The sequence below is a fragment of the Dermacentor silvarum genome, chromosome 8 (genome assembly GCF_013339745.2).
Source record: "Dermacentor silvarum isolate Dsil-2018 chromosome 8, BIME_Dsil_1.4, whole genome shotgun sequence".
Classification (NCBI taxonomy): Eukaryota; Metazoa; Arthropoda; class Arachnida; order Ixodida; family Ixodidae; genus Dermacentor; species Dermacentor silvarum.
In genome coordinates this window covers 163020933-163044348 of record NC_051161.1, presented here as the reverse complement: position 1 = coordinate 163044348, position 23416 = coordinate 163020933, and the positions used below count along the sequence as shown (strand labels likewise).

Sequence of the window (23416 nt, the reverse complement as noted above, 5' to 3'; positions counted from 1 at the left end):
CTTGTTGATATTTACCGGCCGCTGTGGCATAGCAGCTCTGGTGTTGCGCTGCTAAGCACGAGGTCACGGGATCGAATCCCGCCCGCGGCGGCCGCATTTCGATGGGGACGAAATCCAAAACGCCCATTTGGGGGCGCTTTAAATATCCCTTGGTGGTCAAACTTAATCCGTTGTCCCCCACTACCGCGTGCCTCATAATCAAATTGTGGTTCTGGCACTAAAAATGCCAGGATTCATTCATTTATTCATATTATATATTTGGGGAAATTAAGGGGCGTATTATAGATTATCGGTAGGCAAAGTACAAAATGCGTGGATCAATTGTAGCGGCTTTTGCAGTAAATTACGTAAGCAAGGAACCGGAAGCTGCTATGAGTGCATCTTAAGAACAGCGGAAAATTTATCCCGCTGCCCTGCCGTAATTGCAGTTGCTATACCGAGATTAAGAATGGAAAGAACGCTATCCAAAATGTGTGTGCGAAGTTAAATGCGTGTCGATCAATTTCAGCCTAAAAAATTCCTTCTTCTCAAAAGCGTTATATAGATATTTCAAGGTATCTTTTCTATTGTTCCGCGTGACAGAGAATAAACGTTATCGAGAAAGAACTTTACGTTGCATCGATCTAACATTTGGCGAAAATAAGTTGCACGTTCTAGGTTATGCACACGCAAGTTTGTATATGTTTGAGCTGATTTCGTCTTTTGCAATAAATGACGCACTCAAATATTCCGGGGTGTTCTAAAAAAGCTTTACTAGCAGTGAAAAATTTAGAACGCTGCTCTTACATAACTACAAATTTCATGGAGGTCAAGCTTATTAGAAATGGAAGCATGACTATGGCAAATCTGTGTGCAAAGTTATACCCCTGTCACACGACAAGGTTTATAGCCATTTGCACTTAATGACATTTAGATTTAATGTGGTTAGTTAGCTGCCACATGGGAATATGTAATGTTACTCTGACGTTATCACCTATGTTTCCAAATGTATTTAAAAACCAGAGGGTTACCCTAACTCTGTATTTGGTAGAAATGGGGTCATCTGAAGTTCAATATGGTGCTAAATTTAAAGGTTCCAGGCTAAATTGGAAACGTTAAAATAATTAATGTATCCTCATTTGTTCGGAATTTCAATGGGCTATACGAGGTTCATCCGGTTCCTTTGGTGAAATAAATGAGGCAGCTTGTTTTTGCTTGGAGAAACTATAGCGAAAACACTATCGACAACGGCACTTCGTCGACTTACATAGGGGACTTGCATCGGCGGTGTAGCGTACTTTTCGCGGCTACGCTAACGATGGTACGCATTTCCATTGGTAATTTCACAACTGCGCTTAATAGGACGACTTCCGTCGCTGTTATTCGGCGATGTCACGTGTATTAAGCGGTAGCAAGATCACTGCAATGTGTACCGGCATCTGCCGTGCGGAGTAATTTGAGATAGAAGTCTGCACCAACGACGTGTGCTTATTATTTAGGTACAGAAAAAGTAATGCAGCAAGGGTAGAAGTTGAAACTGATAAGGCTCAACACATCGCATTAGTGAACAAAACGATACGGCCACATAGTAGGAGCTGCACTTCGTAACTGGGCTTCGTTACGCTTCTTTGCGGAACGCACCTGGCACGTATGCGGATTCGGTTTTCCGAAACTCCAGTAACATCATGTAACGTGTCTGTTTTCATCATAGAGGTCCGAGTTTTTTTCAGCAGCTGTCACTGCAGAGGAAGCACCCGAGCAAAGGCTGCGGCGAATTTAAGCCATCCTTGCTGCAAAGGGTTGTCGTCTGCTGCTCCTGAACGTGCGTTCGTTAGCGCCCGCCAGGTGTCCATCAGTGGCGCCTCTGTAGGCGGCGGACTACGCCGATAGCAACTAGCTCAGCGTCGCACCCTTCGGAAGGATAGTTCTGAAGCACTGCGGCTCTGTACTTAAAAACGAAAGCAAGCTACTGTTGCTACCCATCATGGATGGAATGACTCCGCTATCAGAGCTTTTTTCCCATTAATTAGAATTCAAATGTATATTTCAAGATATAGATGGTAAACTGGCTCAGTTGTCCCTAGGGATTCCATATGAATTGAGTATGCTTGGAAAACCGTATTTTCAATCTGCATACTAAAGTGTTGAAAAACGCCTGCGCTAATGTTTTCTTCGGTGCATCCTAATCTAAAGCACTGATTCACGATGGGAAGACCCCGTGCCCCTTTCATCGATTGAAACTTCGCAGCGGTACACTTCTCTTCGGACACATTCATGCGGGATCATACGCGGCGCCGGATATTTAGTATGCCATATCAGAGCGAAAGGTAATATACGTACAAGAAGGTTTATTGCTGGGAAATTTGGTTTACGGTATAAAGCAAACTAAAAAGTGCGCAAAGGCAGACACGGACAAAACTGAACACCAGGTTCAGTCCTATTCGCGGTTTTCTCGCTCTTTATATTGACTTGATATACAACGGCGGTTGTGCGTCGTACAGATTTTCTATCACGTACCTCTCCTCACAGGCGTGTTATTCTATGTGGTTTATAATTCTTAAGTGCATTCTGGCGGCTTCCCTGGCGTGGAATGCGACCAAGCAAACACATTTTTAAGGCAACTTATTTTCATGTGGCGAGAATGTTGAGCGCACATATACACTACAAATTTACAGAAGAATAAAGTTGGGTTGGAGTGCATACGGCAGGCATTGCCAAATCCTGACTGGGCACTTACCACTGACATTGAAAAGTGTACAATCGTTTCATTCTACCGGTGCTAATAGATGGGGCAGAAACTTGGAGGTTAACAAAGAAGCTCGAGAACAAGTTAAGGACCCCACAAAGAGCGATGGAACGAAAAATATTAGGACTAACGTTAAGAGACAGGAAGAGAGCGATGTGGATCAGAGAACAAACGGGGATAGCCGATATTCTAGTTGACATTAAGCGGAAGAAATGGAGCTAGGCAGGCCATGTAATGCGTAGGATGGATAACCGGTGGACCATTAGGGTTACAGAATGGATACCAAGAGAACGGAAGCACAGTCGAGGTCGACAGAAAACCAGATGGGATGATGAAGTTAGGAAATTTGCAGGCGCAAGTTGGAATACGCTAGCGCAATACAGGGGTAATTGGAGATCGCAGGGAGAGGCCTTCGTCCTGCAGTGGATATAAATATAGGATGATGATCCCGCCCTAACACACCGTTCACTTTGCACTTCCTCCCATAGTGGTCAACTCAGCACCCGTTTGCCAGTCGTGTGCTCCTTGGTCCCAACCCAACTAAATGACAAGTTTACCGCGATGACGGTTAAGAGCATTGATCAGCTTTGTGCGTCCGTCCGTCCTTCTTTTCAGTTTCACTGACGCGAGCTCTGGCGGCCATTGTCGTCCTGGCCATGTTGTCGTCGTTATTGTCTCGTCGTCACACCACTTCCACAATTTCAGTGTCGCCTTCACCAAAGCGCGAAATAGATTTCACCTATACCACCGCCACTGGAATTGTCGGGTTCCGCTGAGCAAGGATGAAGTGCACCACATTTGCGTTTGACTGAAGCGTGCGATAGCAATTTTATGTAGTTAACTGCTTCGCACATTGATTGGCCTAATTATGACGTGGCGTTCCATATTTGACCATTCAATAATTGACATCCACACCTTAAAACAGCGAGTAACGTACCAGCCACGCTGAGGTACACGCTGTCCGGGATGACGCGCACGAGGTTGAGGTTGTTGAGCCTGGCTCTGGCGTCGCACGTGTAGCGGCCAGCGTCCACGTCCCGAAGGTCTCGCACTTCCAGGTAGCTGATGTAACGCCCTTCCGAAGGCACCTCGAGCCGTGAGTGGCGCCGGCTGTCGTTTGGGATGCGAGCGCCACCCTGGAGCCAGAACATTTCATTGGCCGAGCCCTCACTAACATTCAACTCACATCGGAAGTTGACAAAGGTGCCGAGGCCCATTGTGATGTTCCTCGGAAACGTTATCCTGCACGAGAAAAAAAAAAGACAAAGTGAGCGAGTGAGGCTATACTCGGCAAACAACAAAATAATTCACTATACAAGCTCATTTCGAAAACCGCACCACTCCTGCCCTCTGCCCCTCCGTGCTCCAATAGCTCCTGAGAGACGCCGGTATTGAAAACGTGGAGCATTGTTTGCAATAGCAAATTACGAGAGAGCTATACGGCCGTCTCTTGGGAAATAAGTATCTACAAACATTCCACAGCTACCTTGGTTATTCACAAGAAAAGCCGGCAGATTCCACGCCCTGTGGGAATCGATGTTATGCGAAGCAGTGTGCGGGAAGGCTACCATGTTAACGAAACGACCATGAGAGTACCAAGACGTAGGCGGCTCTTTCACGACCTATATGACACACATGTCATGACATTCATGTCATGAGTCTTCAGGAGTCCCTTTAGCTACACCTAAGAGATCTTAAGGCGAAACTCATGAAATCATGCTCATGAATACGATTTCGACCATCAATATCTAGCCTTTTCTTTCGGTTAGTACCACATCCGAACCCATTCCATTCGTTTTGGAATGTTAATCTTTTTCCCCTGAATGATTCTCATTTTTGCTGAGTCATGGTCATTGCTATGACTTCTACCACAATCCTTTAGTGTTTCCATCACTTAGGGCCCACGTCCGAACCCATTCCAGTGGTTTTTGAGTGTTATTCTTTTTCGCCAGTCATTGTCATTTTTGCTGAGTCATACTCATGAGTTTGACGTCTACCAGCATTTTTTAGTGTTTACTTCACTTAGTACCCACGTCCGAACCCATTTCCCTGTTTTTTGAGCATTCATTTTTGCTGGGTCAATGTCATGCCCTTCATGACACGCATGTCATCACATTTATGTCATGACTTATCACTAATGTTCGTCATACACTACTGTCACGCTATGTCAATTTTGGGTCTACCAAGTTAACGATACCACTATGAGAGCACCAAGACCTAGGCGGCTATTTTATTACCTACATGACACGCATGTCGTGACATTCATGTCATGACATATCCTTTATGTTCGTCATATACTCTTGTCATAGTATGCCAATTTTCGTACATACAAGGTTAACGAAATAACCGTGAGATCAGAAAGACGTAGGCGGCTAGATAGATAGATAAATTGTGAAGAAGAAGACGCGCCTCCGTCCAGCGGCATCGCCAACGCTCGGCCCGCTCTGCTCGCGCTGTTGGTCGCTGGTGCTTTTGGAGACGGTGCTCCACGCTGCCTCGCCGTTCATGGAACTCGTAGCGTCCTTGAAGGACACCGCCAATAAACCTCTTCTCAAGATAGCTAGCTAGATAGATAGATAGATAGATAGATAGACAGACAGACAGACAGACAGACAGACAGACAGACAGACAGACAGACAGACAGACAGACAGACAGACTAGACAGACTAATATATATATATATATATATAATATATATATATATATATTGTAAAGGAAAGAACAGGAGACAGAGACACAGTACCCGTTCACTGGGCCGGCTGTTCTATCCACCTCCTCTTCTTTTTCCCCTTTTTCCCCGTGTTACCGAGCTTGTGCTTCCGCTTCATTACACTCGGCCCCACTGCATTTTTGAAACTCAGTGCACAACCACATCAGATTAGTCGGTGGACCCTCTTCTTGAGACGAGCCACGTGGACGGCGAAATTGTTCTTTTAGGGGCGAAGCTCCTTATAGCGGCACCCGTTCGTCCCCGTCGTAGTAGGTAGCCACGTCTAGTTTTATGAATTGCTCAGTAGATGGCGTTGTGTGTCTCTATATGTATGTATACCCATATATACATATATATGTATATGCATAGTATAACCGGAAGCCGACTTCCGCTTCCGGTTCCACTTCCGGTTCCGGTTCCGGCTGGCGGAGAACGCTTCCGGCGTTTTAGGGGCGAAGCTCCTTATAGCGGCACCCGTTCGTCCCCGTCGTAGTAGGTAGCCACGTCTAGTTTTATGAACTGCTCAATGGATGGCGTTGTGTGTCCCTATATGTATGTATACCCATATATACATATTATGTATATGTATAGTATAACCGGAAGCCGACTTCCGCTTCCGGTTCCACTTCCGGTTCCGGAAGCCAGCTTCCGGAGAACGCTTCCGGCGTTTTAGGGGCGAAGCTCCTTATAGCGGCACCCGTTCGTCCCCGTCGTAGTGTGTAACCAGTCTTAACGCTAGTACCAGATGTCGGTATAAACTAAACGTATGGTTCAAAACGCCGTTGATTTATGAAATAAACCAACGAAACACGCCAGATGTTTTATGAAAAAAAGAATTCCGAAAGTTGTGTCCGTAGCGCGGAATCGAACCAGGGACCCCTCGCTTCCGAACGCGCGGCGCTAACCACTACGCCACGAAGCGCACATGGACACACGCACCACGATGACAATAAATGCCCAACATTAACGAAAGACTGCGCGTTTCTAACGCGTTTGTGCTAGCGTGTTACGGCCCGTGTAAGAAGCTGGTGTAAGACGCTGTGGCCTCTCCGCCTTACCCCCGTATTCATAAACGCTCCTCGACTTGAACTTGACTTGCCACCGCCTTGGGCAGCGCGTTCGAAGCGCGTTGAAGGCGGTGGCAAGTCAAGTTCAAGTAGTAGTAGTAGTAAGTGGTTCGTGAGGAAAGGGAAAGGTTGACGCTATCTTCTGCAGCCCTTGAGGGAGCACGGCTCAGCGCCAACAAGTCAAGTTCAAGTCGAGCAGCGTTTATGAATACGGGGGTTATACTCTCTCAGCAGTCATGTGATGGCGTCGGCAAACGCGGTGCACGTTCCGGCATGTGTAAACGGCTGCGTAAGACGCTGTGGCCTCTCCCCCTTACTAGAGAGTACTGCACGTTTCCAATGCGTTTGTGCTAGCGTCCCCTTAAGCGGGAGATGGTGCAATTATAATGAAGGGCGCTGTTATAAAATAGGAATGACGTCACATATGGCGCGTGTCATTGGTGGAAGTCAATAGTTCGATTTAGTGCGGCGAGACTGGGCGAATTACACGGAAGATTCACGGTTTACCGATGATTCCCTCCGGAGCTTCGCCCACTCATCATCATTCACCCCGTGGATATGCGGTGTTTTTCTTCTCCTGTCCAAGGTTCCCTGTTGATCCAGAGTGCGAACACGCCACGCGTTCTTCCCCAGGCGTTTTGTGATCACAAAGGGACCCTCAAATTTCGCGCAAAGCTTCTTGCCCGGTGGTCGACTACCTCGTTGGACCCACACCTCATCTCCTATCTGGTGCTGCGGCGCGGGACGATGGAGACGGTCGTAATGATGCTTTTAAACGTCTTGGGCTCTGGCGGCACTCTTGCGAGCTTCTCGAATATTGCGGCATAATGTCTGTCGCGCGACGGGGCGTCCAAATCTGATCGGGGTATCCAAATTGAGCGCCTTAAGGCGAGGTAACTGGCCATAGACTATTTCGTACGGCGATGTCCCAGCTGAGTTCTGTAGTGAAGTGTTCATTGAGTAAGCAGCAGCCTGGAGATGTTCGTCCCAATCTGCTTCTCCCGGCTTACTATTTCTGCAGTAGGGAGCCAAACGTGCTTGAATTCTCTGATTAGCTCTCTCCGTCAGGCCGTTTGCTTGTGGATGGTACGCTGAGGCACAGTGGTGCTCAACTCTTGCATGGCGTAGGTAGGCACGGAGCTGCGGAAGGTGGGTGCCCGATCCGATATTAGTTTGTTCGGAAGACCATGCCTCAGTTCAAATCGGTCTCTCAAAAATCTTGTCACGTAGCTGGGTGCCAGAGAAGGCACGGCGGCCACCTCCACAAATTTGGATAGATGGTCAACAGCAATGAGGATGTAGTGATTGCCAGCCGCTGTCGTTGGTAGGGGGCCAACATGGTCGATGCCAACTGTGTGAAATATGGTAGCAGGAGGTGGAATGGGTGTGAGTAGCCCAGGCTGGCACCCTGGAAGCCGCTTGTGTCGTTGGCATATTTCGCAGCTAGCGACGTAATCACGAACACTCTTACTCATTTTGGGCCACCGGAAGCGCTCCTGTACTTTTTTTAGTGTCGCTCGCTGACCTATGTGTCCGCCTTCAGGTGTATCGTGGATGGCGTGAAGAATACCAGGCCGCAACGAAGCAGGGATGACTAGAAGGTGTTCTTCAACTTGCCACTTATTCTTCCATAGACGACGATAGAGAGTTGCGTCACGCACGACAAATTTGTTGCTGTTCTGTGCGTCCGCAAGTGAAGCTATGATAGCCGCCACGTCAGTGTCTTGGCGTTGGGCCTCGGTGACGTCTTGCTGTGAAAATAATATCCAGGCTTCCTTCATTCTAGACGAGTCGTCCGCACTAGGATTTCGCGACAATGCGTCAGCCACTTGGTTTCGAGTACCGGCGCGATGTCGGACGCTGTAGTCATACTCCTGTAGTCGTATTATCCAGCGTGCGAATTTATACTTCAGGTGTTGCTTTGAGAACATCCATGAAATTGCAGCATTATCTGTTACCACCGTGAAATGCCGACCTAACAGATAGTGTCTAAATTTGTCGTCAACGCTCCACACAACAGCTAGGCATACAACCTCGTTGGAGTGGTAGTGACTTTCAGCATCTGAAAGTTTTCGGCTGGCATAGGCGACAACATGCTCAGCACCGTCTGGGTCGCGCTGCACAAGTACTGCTCCGAGTCCAACCTGGCTAGCGTCTGTGTGCACCTCTGTGGTCCAGTCTTCATTGAAGTGGCTCAGTACAGGGCAGTCGGTCAGCTGATGTTTGAGCGATTGGAACGCCCATTCCTGTGATTGGCCCCATTTAAACTGCGTATCTTTCTTGAGCAGGTCAGTAAGGGGAGCAGCTGTCGAAGCGAAGTTGGCAACAAACTTTCGCAGATAAGACGTGATGCCCAAAAACGACTGCAGCTGATTAATGCACGTCGGAGTGGGGAAGTTCGTAACGGCTGATATCCTTTCAGGGAGAGGCTGTACACCTTTCTCAGAGATGGAGTAACCCAGATACGAGATGGCCGTAAGTCCAAATTGGCATTTCTCACGGTTTAGTCGGAATCCAGCGTTGTAGAGCCTCTCAAGAATTTCGTCTAGGTTCCGAAGATGTTCTTCTTCTGTTGTGCCCACAACTAAGATATCATCGAGGTACACAACACAGCCATGATCCTTAAGCGGACCCAGCACAGTGTTCATAGCGCGCTGGAACGTACTGGGAGCTGTCCGTAAGCCGAAGGGCATACGGTTGAACTCGTGAAGGCCTGATGGTGTACGGAACGCGGTTTTAAATTTGTCTTCTTCTGCGACATTGATTTGCCAATACCCAGCCCACAAGTCTAACGACGAAAAGAATCTTGCATTCCGTACTGTATCGATAGCATCGTCAATGCGGGGCAGTGGGTAGGAGTCCGGTATAGTATGCTTGTTGAGCTCTCTATAATCAACACAGAACCGCAAAGAGCCGTTTTTCTTGCGAACAAGGACAACAGGTGCGGCCCAAGGACTGCACGACGGTCTAATCACGCCAGCAGCCAGCATCTCACTTACTTGTTCGGCAATGACAAACCGTTCGCGTTCAGCATACCGTCGCGTTGGCACGCATATAGGTGGGTGACTGTCTGTCGGAATGCGGTGCTCAAGCAAGTCAGTACCGGGTAGTCGTGCATTGTTGTCGGCAAACAGGGCGCGATGTTGCTCGAGAGCGCTAGAAAGGGTCTTCCTGCCGGAAGGCTCACCTCTCTGTGACTCAGTCGGAGGCGCGCAGGAGGTTGTGGATCGCAGCATAACTTTACCGCCCTCAATGTTCAGTTGCACGTCGTTAGAAAGGACGTAGTCCGCGCCAAGAATGATGTCGGCAGGCAAGTCGTCGAAGACGGGCACGTCGCGTAGATGCTTTGTACCAGCGGTTGTGTGTAGCCGCAGGTCAATGGTGCCTGCTGGCTGTACGTTTCCCCCTAGGCATCGCAAGGGTGCCTGAGTCCAGGGATGGAGATTGGCAGGCGCGTGCCGCCGAAGCAGCGCTGAACGCTCAGCGCCTGTGTCTACAAGCGCCGTCAGCTCTCCGATACCGTCGACGTGAATTGACACCAACGGCCTTGTGCTGCTCTGGTATCGCATTTGCTGTCTTTTGTCTTGCACCCCGTCGCTAGTGCAGTGGCTAGCGTCGCCAACGGAGGGGCTTCCACACTGCATCAGGGGCACTTGAGAAGTAGCACACGGCTGTGTGGTGGCAGCCCGACGCCGTTTATCTGTGTCCTGTAGCACTGAAGCTTTGCGGACGAAAGCGTCAGGCGCTGTCTCTAACGCATACACGGACAGGACTAAAGCATGCGTGGAGTCGTGGATGCCATCTATGACATACTGCTTGGCCGCTGGGGAAGCCCAGGTAAGATTGCAGGTGCTAAGGAGCCACAGCTTGTCGTAAATGTACTCGGCTATGTCTTCATCTGGAGCTTGATGGCGTGACCGCATCTGCATAAAGCGAGTGTCATAGGCGCTTGGCAAGTTCTCGAAAGCAGAGAGCAGCGCCGCGGTCCAGCTGGACCAAGTTGGATAGGCTCGTCCTTCAAACAAATTCCAAGCCTGAGCTGCACCTCGGAGACTACCTTCTGCCATGGACCTCTTCACGGCGTCTGTCCACGCGTAACGATTAGCTACAGACTCTATGGTACGCACCCAAGTTACAGGGTCCTCTTGGAAACCATAGAAATCAGGAAGAGTCGTCGGTGCTTGCAGTGAAAGCGTGCTTTGTCCGACGACTGAAGCAAACGCGTCGGTCATTGTCTGAAGTCGTTTTGAGACAGCAGAGAGGGCTTGGTTGAGCTCACTAGCGCCGTCGTCCGCGAGAGCCACTGAGGAGGCCTGGACGCCGTCCCCGGATGATGTGGCGAATACTTGCGGCGACGAATGCGGTCCCGGTAGTGTCCGTCCGCTTGCGATGCTCGGGGCCAGATCTTCCGAAGTCTCAGTATTAGCCGACTGCGCCATTGTAAAGGAAAGAACAGGAGACAGAGACACAGCACCCGTTCACTGGGCCGGCTGTTCTATCCACTTCCTCTTCTTTTTCCCCTTTTTCCCCGTGTTACCGAGCTTGTGCTTCCGCTTCATTACAATATATATATATATATATATATATATATATATATATATATATATATATATGGAACCGACGCTTGAAAAAGGTCGGTGCAGCGACCTAAACTGTTGGGTAAATAATAAACCTAAGATAACCACGAAGTTGTGCTTCTGATTTTCCTACATATCTACATATATATATATATATATATATATATATATATATATATATATAGATAGATAGATAGATAGATAGATAGATAGATAGATAGATACTGTCAAAGTAACAGATGTTCGCCAAGAAATGCTTCGGATTTAAAAGTATAAAATGACCTATTCAGAAAAGGGTCTGGCAAGGAGACACAATATGTACAGTGTTATTCACTGCACGCTTACAAGAAATATTCAAGCAGTAAGACTCGGAAGGCTTAGCAGTAAAGACCAACGGCGAATATCTCAGCAACCTTCAGTTTGCACATCACATTGTCCAATTCAGCAACAATGGGGACTAATTACAACATGTGACTATGGACCTTAACCGAGAAACTGTAAGAGTGGGGTTGAAGATTAATATGCAGAAGAGAAAGATAACGTTCAATAGCCTGGCAAGGGACAAGAATTGACGATCGCCAGTCCGCCTCTAGAGTGTGTAAAGGTGTACATTTATCTAGGTCAATTACTCACAGGAGACCCTGATGATGAGAGGAAATTTCCAGAAGAATAAAATTTGGTTGGAGTGCACACGGCAGGCATCGCCAAATCCTTATTGGGAGCTTACCACTTTCATTAAAAATTAAAGTGTACAATCATTGCATTCTACCGGTGCTAACATATGGAGCAGAAACTTGGAGGTTAACGAAGAAGCTCGAGAACAAGTTAAGGACCGCACAAAGAATGATGGAACGAAACATACTTCTTCTTCTTCCTGGGGTTTTACGTGCCAGAACCAGTTCAGATTATGAGGCCCACCGTAGTGTAGGGCTCCGAGTTAATTTCGACTACCTGGGGGTTCTTTAACGTGCAATACAATGCAAGCACGCGGGCGCTTTTGCCCGTGTGCAAAAGCTCGCCTTCGCGCGTCCGCGGCACCGGCGGCGGCATTTCATGAGCTTGAAATGCCGCCGCCGGTGCTTGAATTCGCGACACTTTGTGCGGACATTCAAGAACCACAAACTAGTGTATCCACTCTTTGTGCTCTCACTTCGCCGTATATAGACTACAACTCGTTGGATCTGCTGCCCCCCCCCCCCCTTTTTTTTTTTTTTGCAGACAGTCTGTCGGCTGAAGAAATCAATTTTTCCTCGGGATTAGACGCACTGCGCCGAAGAAGATCGTCTTTTGGGGATTAAAAATAACGAGCACATTTCTTTGCAAGACTTGCACCCCGTATCACAACGTGGGACATGGCATTTGTTGCCATTATGCGCTAGAAACCTCGGCACGTTGCTGGGCACGCGCGCTGAAAACGACCGAGTGCTCTGCTTTTCCCAATTCTGAATGCTAAAGTTGATCATGACATACCTTATGCTGAGAGGCGATATATCGTTTCACAGCATGATTTAGTATAGCGGTGCAAGCAGAAGATGCTATTTTCTCATTCAACACCGTGAGTTGTCAGTTTGTTTGCTGGCAAGAAATTTAGAACTGCAAATAGCGCTCGTTCAATCTTTGGAGCGTTCGACCTGCGCATAGCGCCGCTAGTTTGCTTTCCGACACTGAGCACACAGTTAAATTCCATCACAACTCTCTCAATTCGTCTCCAAGTCATGCATTTCCACGAATACAACTCACTTTGCCCCCCCCCCCCCCCCCAAAAAAAAAAATCGCTAAGTTTTGGAAACCTGTTTGAAGAAACTCAACTTGGTCCAATTGATTGTTATTCACTTAACACGTTTCGCCGGTTTTGATAATTCTGCCGTGTTCTTAAGCCTACATCGAACACTGCGTGCACGAAGAAGCGACAGTCGTCGGACGCAGACAACCTTGTTACACGGATCAGCTTGCTGTAAAGGGAAACGTGCAGCCCTCCTCACAAACAAAACTCGTTCGTTTTTATCCCAAGACACACTGACTACGTAACTTCGCAGTTTTTAGCCTCGTTCTATCAGTGCGATATATCCGTATTTGGCTTCTCAAAGCACCACAAACGTCACTGCCTATATACTGTGGGATGCTATGTGAGATACTGCATGCAACACGAGTCACAGTGCCGCGTTGCCTATGAAGGTCGAAAAGAGTCAACTATCGGCTAGTAGCACTGGAACAACAACACGAACAAGTGCTTGCACCTTTCGAAGAGGCTCGCTACGCACGAACATTCCCTTTTTTTAAAATCTCCGGTTGACTTAAAAAGCTCTTTGTCCTTAATAAAATCTGGTGTGGCTCGCTGGGCAGGCCGAATGTCTGCACGCACAGCGCAACTATTTCAGCGATTTCGACGCTCAAATCCTTAATTGAGGTGATCGTCAGTCTATAAGGACCCTTCCGGCTTCCACCAAACAGCTCGATTCAACGCCAGAAAAGAGAAACTTGACTACAGCACCAAGCTAAAGAGCCGCCGTGGACCTGAATGTCGTAGCCATCTTTCTCTATTTGGACAGTGTTGCCAGCTCAAGTAGCGGATTCTGCAGTTGCCAATAGCGGGTTGCGAAGACGCTCTCTCTACGGCGCCGCCGCGCATATTTAGCCATATTTAGCCGCGGACGGCGGAAACCATCAGAAAACACTAAACCAGGAACGCCATAAGGCTAAGCACGTTCTTTTCGCGTGCTTGCCGCCAGCACTCGCACTCCGTGACTTGGTCGTCACCTACTGCGTCATCAAATTCATAACTCTGCGTGAGCTACGCAGACAGCTGTTTACTAGGGTAGAGATTAAGTGCACTTGCTTTAAACTGGTGTGCAAGAGTAAACAATCTCGTCGATACCGGCCCAGGATTCACAGAATGTTTCCATTACTGTCGCAGGCGAACCACTTCCCGTAAAATGACCAGTCATGTTAGTTTATTTTCCTGGAATACAAAATGATAGTATCGTTTCCGTTGAACCGAACGGCAAGACAGTAACAGTACACTCAAATTTCAGAAAATACGACGACATCATATTGCATCCTGCATTAAAACTTACATTATTCCGTAGTTTAAAAAAAGTTGCATTCTGGGGTTTACGTGCCAAAACCACAATGTGATTATTCGTGTGGCCGTATTGGGCGGAGGGGGGGGGGGGGGATTTCTCTTGGCCACCTTGGGTATCTTTAGCGTGCCCTCAATCCACGGGACATGGGCGTTTTTTTTTTTTCGCCCCCATCGAAATGCGGCCACGGCGGCCGGGATTTCATCCCGCGACCTTCTGCTTAGAAGCGCAATACCATGCCGCTAAGCCAGCACGGCGGGTTAGTTTTTGAAGACAAGGTCTGCTTTGGTGAGTTCAGATCGCCTTGGGATTCTTGGGATCCGTGCGTCTAACCACTTCCGTCTCGAAGATTAGATGATCTAAGGCGTTCTAGTGCTCGTATAGGACAACAAAAATGGCTGCAAAATAAAGCTTTGAACAAAAAAAAAAACGCATGAAGTTCCCGTAGAGCTATTTAGGGAGCTGTATTAAGGCGTAATTAGCGAAGAAAGGCGAAAGTGAAACCCAGGGTGCGCTCAATCAAACTGCGCGTCTAAAACCTGAACCAACAGTGTGGTTTCATTCAACAAAAATGTGGGCCGATGCCCAAGGTAGTGAACTCTGAAAACAACGAAAGTAAAGTTAAGTAACCAGCTAAGGTGGTACTCAAGCAGTAGGCAAAGTGGCGCAAGTAAGTTTAAGGCGACCCAGCAGCGGTTGGCATCGAAGCACGAAAGACAAGGTCTTCTCGGCTACCCCCCCCCCCCCCCCCCCACCCGCGGATAGAAAACTTGAAAGAAAAAAAAAACATTAAACAACAAACCACATGGTATCACCAATGCGCCCCGAAGGACCTTGTCTTTCTTCGATGTCAACCGCTGTTCACTCGCGCTCTTTTTTTTAAGAAGTAGCTGGCGGTAACAGTTGCCGCAAGTTCCGTCGCTATACAACGCAGTGCTGTTTTAAATTTCTTTTTCTGCCTTTTTTTTTTTGAAAGTGTATCGTGTATGATGATCGCGACAGAGAGCTTGCTGCAAGGGCAAACGCCGTCACGATCCCTCTGGCACCCGTCATGCACTTTATGCCTTACTTTTGTCGGTTAGTTGCGGCAAGTAGGTATGCGATGCTTATTTAGCCTGTTTGGGGTAGAAACGATAATGCACCTTCGTTTACTCACCGCTGCTACCTTGAACTAAGATGCAGGAAGAGATTGGGTGGCGCTTCTACGAAGAGCGCTCTATATTACACTTCATGACGCCCATGCTCCTAAAATATGTTGACAAAAGACAGTCTGTTTAAGCAGTGAATATATTAGCGCATCATCCTCATTCTAACGATATGCCGGGTGTGCAATTTATGCCACCTGACGCAGACTCAAAGGGTGTTGGGCATCCCCTGCACAGCCTCCATATTCTATTGCGCGAGTTCCGCTAGTTCATTCAACCGTCCTTAATCAGAATTTAGGGTGAACTATCATTCTGCATGACGGAGCAAAATGACGACGAGGCTCACCGTAGATGCGCTCGAGATCTCAACCGCTGCAGTCTTAAATTGTGCGCCACGTGGGTGACTCTGGCTATGTACACTCGGCTCACTGCGTATACGTGCCACTGCGTGGGGGTTGTATCTCTGTGGCGATACTGGGCGTATGCCACTGGGTTTTAGTTTGCTTTCTATCTTTTATCTTGCCATTACAAACGTTTTGTTCTGCCTATTATAAATATAAACGCCACAGCATAAAATATACACATACCTGTTCAGTATACACAAAGTTACATTATTCATACAACCTTTCTCTATCATGAATCTTTTGCATTAAGTAGACGGCAGCAACAGTTGAATATGTCAACTTTTTTTTTCTTGTCTTAAATGCAAAGCATTATTTGCCTGGCACTTAGCTGCAGGCTATGGATGCGTGCATGGCACGATCGATCAACAACAGTACCACAATTTTTCTTGTGTGCGAGTGAGCATTTTGACACGGCTGGGGAAGGCGTCCCTACACACAAGCAGCAACAATTACCGTTTCCTTTGCGAGAGCACGCTAGTTTTCCCAATTATTCACTGTTGCAGCCAACGCTCGGAGACTATCTGACAGCGGTGTACGAATATTCGAATAGTCAGTAATCGTAAACGCGAATGTTTTCATAATAGTCTTCGAACAATTTTAATCCTGCAATGTGCAAAATTTAAGGTAAAATTTAGCAATATGGCAATAAATTTCATATCAGCGACCATATCAGAAATAAAAACTTGGAATTAGGTAGTAGAGCATGTTTTACATGGCTCAAGGAACCACACTTTTCTTTGTAAACCGCGATCGTTCGCACTTCCCGGAGAATACCGAGTACGGAAACAGACTGCCTATTTATTCTGAATATCTTATTTCTGGTTTTATGAAGCAATACTTGATAGGATAAAATGTTATCACAGAAACGCGCACATTATAAATACGAGGATATGAACATCATCGCATAATATTGTTCAAAACCAGCATTTTGTGATAAAAAATACTTTTTGAAAACTATTCGATATTGTTATTCATATTGTATTCGATTCGGTCTAAAATTGCTATTCGCACAGCCCCATTACGTGATATTGCACCTACTTCAGAATCGGCCTATACTGCACTATCTACGGTATCGGCCCTGCTCTTACGAGAACAGTTTGTAATTTTTCCATCTTTAGTCTCCATCTTTTTGCCCATGTTTTACGTTATAGGAGTGACAAGACAACAGAAAAATAGCAAATTAGGTTTTCACTTATCCTACTTCAATAACGGGCAGATAGCATCAGATGGCTGCAACGGAGAACCCTGACCGTAGAACGAACAACTGGCCTGCTTTATAAGTATTCATTACGGCAGCGCAAAACAGGACTGTGCTGTTTACGTCCTCGTGAATGTCGTATTTTGCGCTGCCATACTCATAATTGAGAAATCTGCGGAGTAAAATCAACCTCTCTCCTACATGGCTTTCATAGATTATGAAAAGGCATTTGATTCAGAAGACATACCAGCAGTCATAGAGGCATTGCGTATTGAAGGAGTACAGGAGGCGTACGTGAATATCTTGGCAAATATCTAAAAAGATTCCACAGCTACCTTGGTTCTCGACAAATGTAGAAAATTACCTATCAAGACAGGGGTCAGGCAAGGAGACACAATCTCTCCAATGCTATTCGCTACATGTTTAGAAGTATTTAAGCTCTTGGACTGGGAAGGCTTAGGAGTGAGGACCAACGGCGAATATCTTAGCAACCTTGGGTTTGCAGATGACATTGTCCTATTCAGCAACAATGGGGACGAATTACAACAAATGATTGAGGACTTTTATCGAGAAAGTGTAAGTGGTGCGGAACATTAATATGCAGAAGACAAAGATAATGTTCAATAGCCTGGCAAAGGAACAAGAATTCAGGATTTGCCAGTCAGCCTCTAGAGTTGGTAAAGGAGTACGGTTATCTAGGTAAATTACTCAAAGGTTTCCCTGATAATTAGAATGAAATATACAGAAGACTAGAATGGGTTGAAGTGCTTATGCACTTCAACCCATTCTAGTCTTGTGTAAATTTCACCTACTTCACCTACTTCACCAGGCACTACCTAAACCTAACCAGAAGCCTACCAGTGTCGTTGAGAAGAATATTGTACAATCATTGCATTCTACCGGTGCTAACATATGGGGCTGAAACTTGGAGGTTAACAAATAAGTTCGGGGGCAAGTTAAGGACCGCACAAAGAGCGATGGAACGAAAAATGTTAAGCCTAACTTTAAGAGACGGGAAGAGAGCGGTGTGGATCAGAGAGGAAACGGGGATAGCCGATATTCTGAGATTAAGAGAAAAAATGGAGCTGGGAAAGCCGTGTTATGGGTGGGGTAGATATCCGGTGGACCATTAGGGTTACAGAATTGGTGCCAAAAGAAAATATCGCAGTCGTGGAAGGCAGAAAATGAAATTAGGAAATTTGCAGGCGCAAGTTGGAATTCGGTCTGCAGAGGACAAGAAAATAGGCTGATGATGATGACTCATAATGGAGAGCCGCTGGACGAATGTATGCGAAGCGCATAACCCTGTAGTATCGCGGACAATGTAGACGATTTACAGAGGCTTGCGAATACCTGTGGCGAACTCGGCCCTAATTGTAGCACAGTGAAATCGGAAATTGTCACCTTTAATAAAGAAACGAGTAATGCAACACGATGTCTTACCGTGCACACTCAAGCAATATGGAGACGTGTGTACACGTGTCAATCTTGCCTGTCCCGGTGGCCGTTTTTAACTGGCTAACCACTTTTACAAAAGTATTCTTCGGCGCAAGATGTGCCTTGATGTATCGGAACCTCCTTTAATGCTGTCGCATGTCGCCGACTCTATAGCGAAATAATTTCGTCCAATCAGATTTCATGCGCAACGCGAATAGTGGTGTACGACAGCACTTCCGATTACGTTGGAACCTTCGACGAGTCATGTCTGAATAACCTACGCGCCTGACGCGCAGACCAGATTTGGACGATTGACGCCTGTGCTCGCCACCATCGTTGTATCCACTTGTTTTTGTGGGCACAAGTTTACCCAATGAAGAGTTACATTGGTGACTCGCAGTCCTGCCACTATCCGCTTCTTCACAGTTCATACAATGGGACATCCGGTGGCGGCGGGAATAGACGTGTTAACGTGGCAATGTAAACAACGTGAAGATTCACAAACTGCTGATATATATAAGTATAGCGTACGTCTGACAACCGGCCTATATGCTTTGCCTGCGGCTACGCCGGTCACGTGGCTCGTTTCTGTAATCGTGTGCAGCCGCCCAGTGTCGCATCATCCATGCCAAACCGTTCGCCCCGTCCATCTTATGACCCCCCTTCCGGTGTGTCACAGACATACCGCCCACCGCCGAACACCCGCCGTTCCCCATCTCGACGCCGGCGCTCGTTATCGCCGATGCGACGTCGTGCCGCCCCACGGGATGAGGAAAACTAACAGTCGCCGTCCAAGAGGCAAGGGCTGCGTCAACGTCGAAGTGCACAAGTCCTCATTGCAGCCCATTAAATGTGATAGACGTGTTTGTCGACGGTGTCCGCGCGGCTGCACTCGTGGACACAGGCGCAGCCGTATGTGTTACGGACGCTACACTTTGCCGCTTACTTCGTAAAGTCACGACGCCCCTGTCCGGACTATCCCTTCGCACAGCCAGTGCTCAGCATATTCGACCTTTGGCGTCTTGCACTGCTCGTGTAGAAATTCAGGACGTTGTCTACGCCATAGAATTCTTCGTCCTTTCCCCCTGCTCTCACGATCTCATCCTCGGCTGGGATTTTCTCTCGCGCCACAATGCCGTTATCGATTGCGCACGGGCCGAAATAGAACTATCGCCGCTGCTAGATTTGACGCCCACTGACGCTCCGCCGCCTTCCAGGAAACTGATCGTCGAAGCCGACACTCAGTTTGATCCCAACGCCTCAATAATCGTGTCCGTGCACTGCAGTGGCCTCTCGGACGCCATTGCACTACTTTCGCCGTCTAGCCGTTTCCTCGCACGGAAGGGCCTATTGCTACCGTTTGCGACCGTGGACATCATCGAGGACACTAGCACAATTTTCGTTTGCAACCCGTGCCCATACCCTGTCATGCTCCTCCGAGGAGAATGTGTTGGTACCGTGGAAGCCATCGACGACGTGCAAGTTATCGACGTGCCCGACTACCTGAATTGCGCCACCTACAGTACGCTCAGTGCTGTTTATACATCTGATGCTTTGCCCAGAGATGTATTTGGTTCTTCCATCGCTGGAACCCCTACAGCGGCCCAGCGTTCCCCAGCTGCTGTCCCTCTTGGAAGAATTTCGCTCGTCTTTCGACGTGGGGCAAGTTTCCCTGGGTCGGACTTCAACTTTAACGCACCACATCGACACTGGCTCTCACTCACCATTGCGACAACACCCGTATCGCGTTTCTGCCAGTGAACGTCGTGTGATCAACGAGCAAGTCGACGACATGCTTCGGCGCGAAGTAATTCGACCCTCGAAAAGTCCATGGGCTTCTCCTGTTTTACTTGTTACAAAGAAGGACGGCTCCGTAAGGTTTTGCGTCGACTATCACCGGCTGAACAAGATCACTCGCAAGGACGTCTATCCCCTGCCACGCATAGACGACGCAAGTGACTGCCTGCAAGGAGCCGAGTTCTTTTCATCTCTGGATTTGCGCTCCGGGTATTGGCAAGTGCCTATGGAAGAAGTCGATCGACCGAAAACAGCCTTTATCACGCCCGACGGCTTGTACCAGTTTAACGTCATGCCTTCTGGACTGTGTAATGCGCCCGCGACATTCGAGCGCATGATGGACACAGTTCTGCGAGGCTTAAAGTGGCACACATGCTTGTGCTATCTTGACGACATTGTAGTTTTCGCGCTCGACTTCCCCACGCACCTCGAAAGCCTCCGGCGTGTTTTGATGTGTTTATCGAGCGCCGGCCTACAATTAAACATAAAGAAGTGCCGATTTGCTGCACGGCAACTCACGATACTTGGCTATGTCGTATCCAAGGAAGGAATTCTCCCCGACCCCGACCAACTCGCACCGTTGCCGAATTCCCCAAGCCAACGTCCATGAAAGAATTGCGCAGTTTCATCGGTCTATGCTCATGCTTCAGACGCTTCATTCGGAATTTCGCCGCCAACATATCGCCCCTGTTGAAGCTCCTAGGGAGCAACGGGCTCCTCACCTCCTGATCATCGGAGTGCGACGAGGCGCTCACGAGTCTTCGTCGTTTGCTGACTTCCCCCCCCCCCCCCCCCAATTTTGCGCCACTACGACCCGACGGCCCCTACAGAGGTACACACAGATGCCGGCGGTGTTGGCCTTGGCGCTGTCCTGGCGCAACGCAAGCAATGGTGCCCTGAGTATGTTGTCGCTTATGCCAGCCGAACGCTTACGAAAGCCGAGAACAATTACACCGTGACAGAAAAAGAATGTCTCGCGATCATCTGGGCTCTTACTAAGTTCCGTCCATATTTGCATGGCCGCCAATTTGAGGTCATCACGGACCACCACGCACTATGTTGGCTGGCGTCATTGAAAGATCCTTCCGGTCGTCTTGCACGTTGGGCACTTCGCCTGCAAGACTACGACATCCGCGTACTCTACCACAGCGGGCGACACCACTCGGACGCCGATGCCTTCTCGCGCTCTCCCTTGGCTGACAACAATATGTCTCGGTTGACTGTGTCTTCCATCGACCTTCGCAGCATCGCTTCCGAGCAGCGCAAGGATGCCCCACTGCATCGTCCCTCTCCTTCACTACAATTGTATATATATACAAAGTGGAAGGAAATAGCTACTCAAATACCCACCAAAAATGTTGAGGATGAAGGAGAAGCAGAAGGCGGCTATGATGAATCGTAGAGAACTTTGGCACTGAAATTAGCACGAGGTGGTACGATTAACTTCCAAATGAATATAGGGCGCGATCTTTTACGCGTTCTAAAATGGAACAGAGGCGGTCCGTTCCATCAAGCCGCACACGATTGGTCAATTTGATCGTCACGGTTCAAACTGACCAATCGTGCGCGGCTCACGGTTCAAATTGACCAATCGTGTGCGGCTCGATGGAACGGACCGCCTTCGTTCCATTTTGGAAAGCGTACAAGATCGCGCCCATAGTTCCACCCCTAATGTTCGTGAAACACCATTCGGTGCTTCAAATCAAAGGTATCGATATGAGAAAGGCAAACTCACGTTGGGTAGAGAAAGACTAGGTCTGAGCCGCGTGACCGCGTGGCCACCCAGAGCACTGTTAGCACCGCCGCCAAACCGCGGGGCATTCTCGTCCTGCACACACGGTAGATGGCCTTAGGTGGTGATACATGCAGCTAGACTAGCTCAGTAACAGATGTGAATCGCTTGAAAACACGATGACGAAGTAGGGGTGCACACCGGGAGGGTTAACTTTCAATAAATGGTTTATTTACAATCGAGGCATCAGACGTGCGTCGAAAGAAAAAAAAGAACAAAAGAAACGAAAAAGCCGTGTTTCCATGCACGATATTTTGTTATGGCATATGGATGTCGTCAATGTAAATAAGTGCTGCCGTGGTTTCAAATAAACCATTTGTTGAAAGTTGGCGCTCACATACTGTCTTCCTTTCTCTTCCTCGTCTTTTCAAGCGCTTCACATTTCTTTCGCTGCTATTCCAACAAGACCAAACGTCTACCCTTGTGGAAGCTAGCACGTATATGACTTGATAGTACTTGTAGTCAGTTATCTCGAACAGCGCCCCGTGGGTCACATATATGACCCACAGGACCCACATATGTGAATATACATGTATATATATGAACGAGAAGAAAGGGAACTGAGAGGCCCGATTTTTATTAGTCATATCATAAGAAGCCAACAAACAATGACACCAGGAACAACATAGGAGAAATTACTTGTACTTACTGATTGAATTAAAGAAATGATAAATTAATGGAAATGAAAACGGATGAAAAAACAACTGTCCGCAGGTGGGGAACGAACCCACGTCTTCGCATTACGCGCGGCATGCTCTCACCATTGAGCTACCGCGGAGCCGTTTTCCCATTCTCTTTCTGGGGTATTTATGTTTTACAACTAGAACAAACCCTGGGAGTGTTAACCAGCGCCACCACCCACAAACGTGGGTTCGTTCCCCACCTGCGGACAGTTGTTTTTTTCATCCGGTTTCATTTCCATTAATTTATCATTTCTTTAATTCAATCAGTAAGTACGAGTAATTTCCCCTATGTTGTTCGTGGTGTCATTGTTTGTTGGCTTCTTATGACATATATATATATATATATATATATATATATATATATATGTATAAACAGTGACACCTAGGACAACATAGGGGAACTAACTTGTACTTACTAATTGATTCCCTTTCTTCTCGTTCCTATATATATATATATATATATATATATATATATATATATGGAACCCACATACGGATCATGTGACCCACATAGCTCTAGTTACTCGGTACAAGTCTCTGCTGCATGTTCAGTATTTCAGAGCCTTCACATGGGTACACTATATCACCTATTAACGCCACAAATATTAACATTAAACAACATTACCTTCAATAGTTTCACTCTCGGGAGGGATGTTGGCGACGCCGTCTGGCGCCCACGACAGGGATAACTATGCAATACGGGCCAATGACTTTAAGTTTAGCTTTTAAACAAAAGACACGAGAAACAATGGAGTTTTCGACACCACGCGCGCGCTGGCTCAAGAGTGAGAGCGCATTGCT

At 47.6% G+C, this 23416-nt stretch overlaps 1 protein-coding gene across 3 annotated transcripts in view; it reads right to left on the bottom strand.

Moving 5' to 3' along the window:
- Window positions 1-22007, bottom strand: part of LOC119461813 (uncharacterized) — a 68601-nt gene extending 46594 nt beyond the window's left edge. For 2 of the 3 annotated variants that reach the window (XM_037723191.2, XM_049672226.1), the window contains exons 1-2: window positions 21876-22007; window positions 3663-3967 (exon numbers count right to left, since the gene is read on the bottom strand). In XM_037723191.2, the coding sequence (XP_037579119.2) occupies window positions 3663-3967; window positions 21876-21961 (391 nt within the window). In that variant the 5' untranslated portion in view covers window positions 21962-22007. The remainder of the gene's footprint in view (window positions 1-3662; window positions 3968-21875) is intronic. The other variant, XM_037723187.2, reaches the window with a different exon arrangement.
- Between the last annotated feature and the right edge of the window lie 1409 nt (window positions 22008-23416).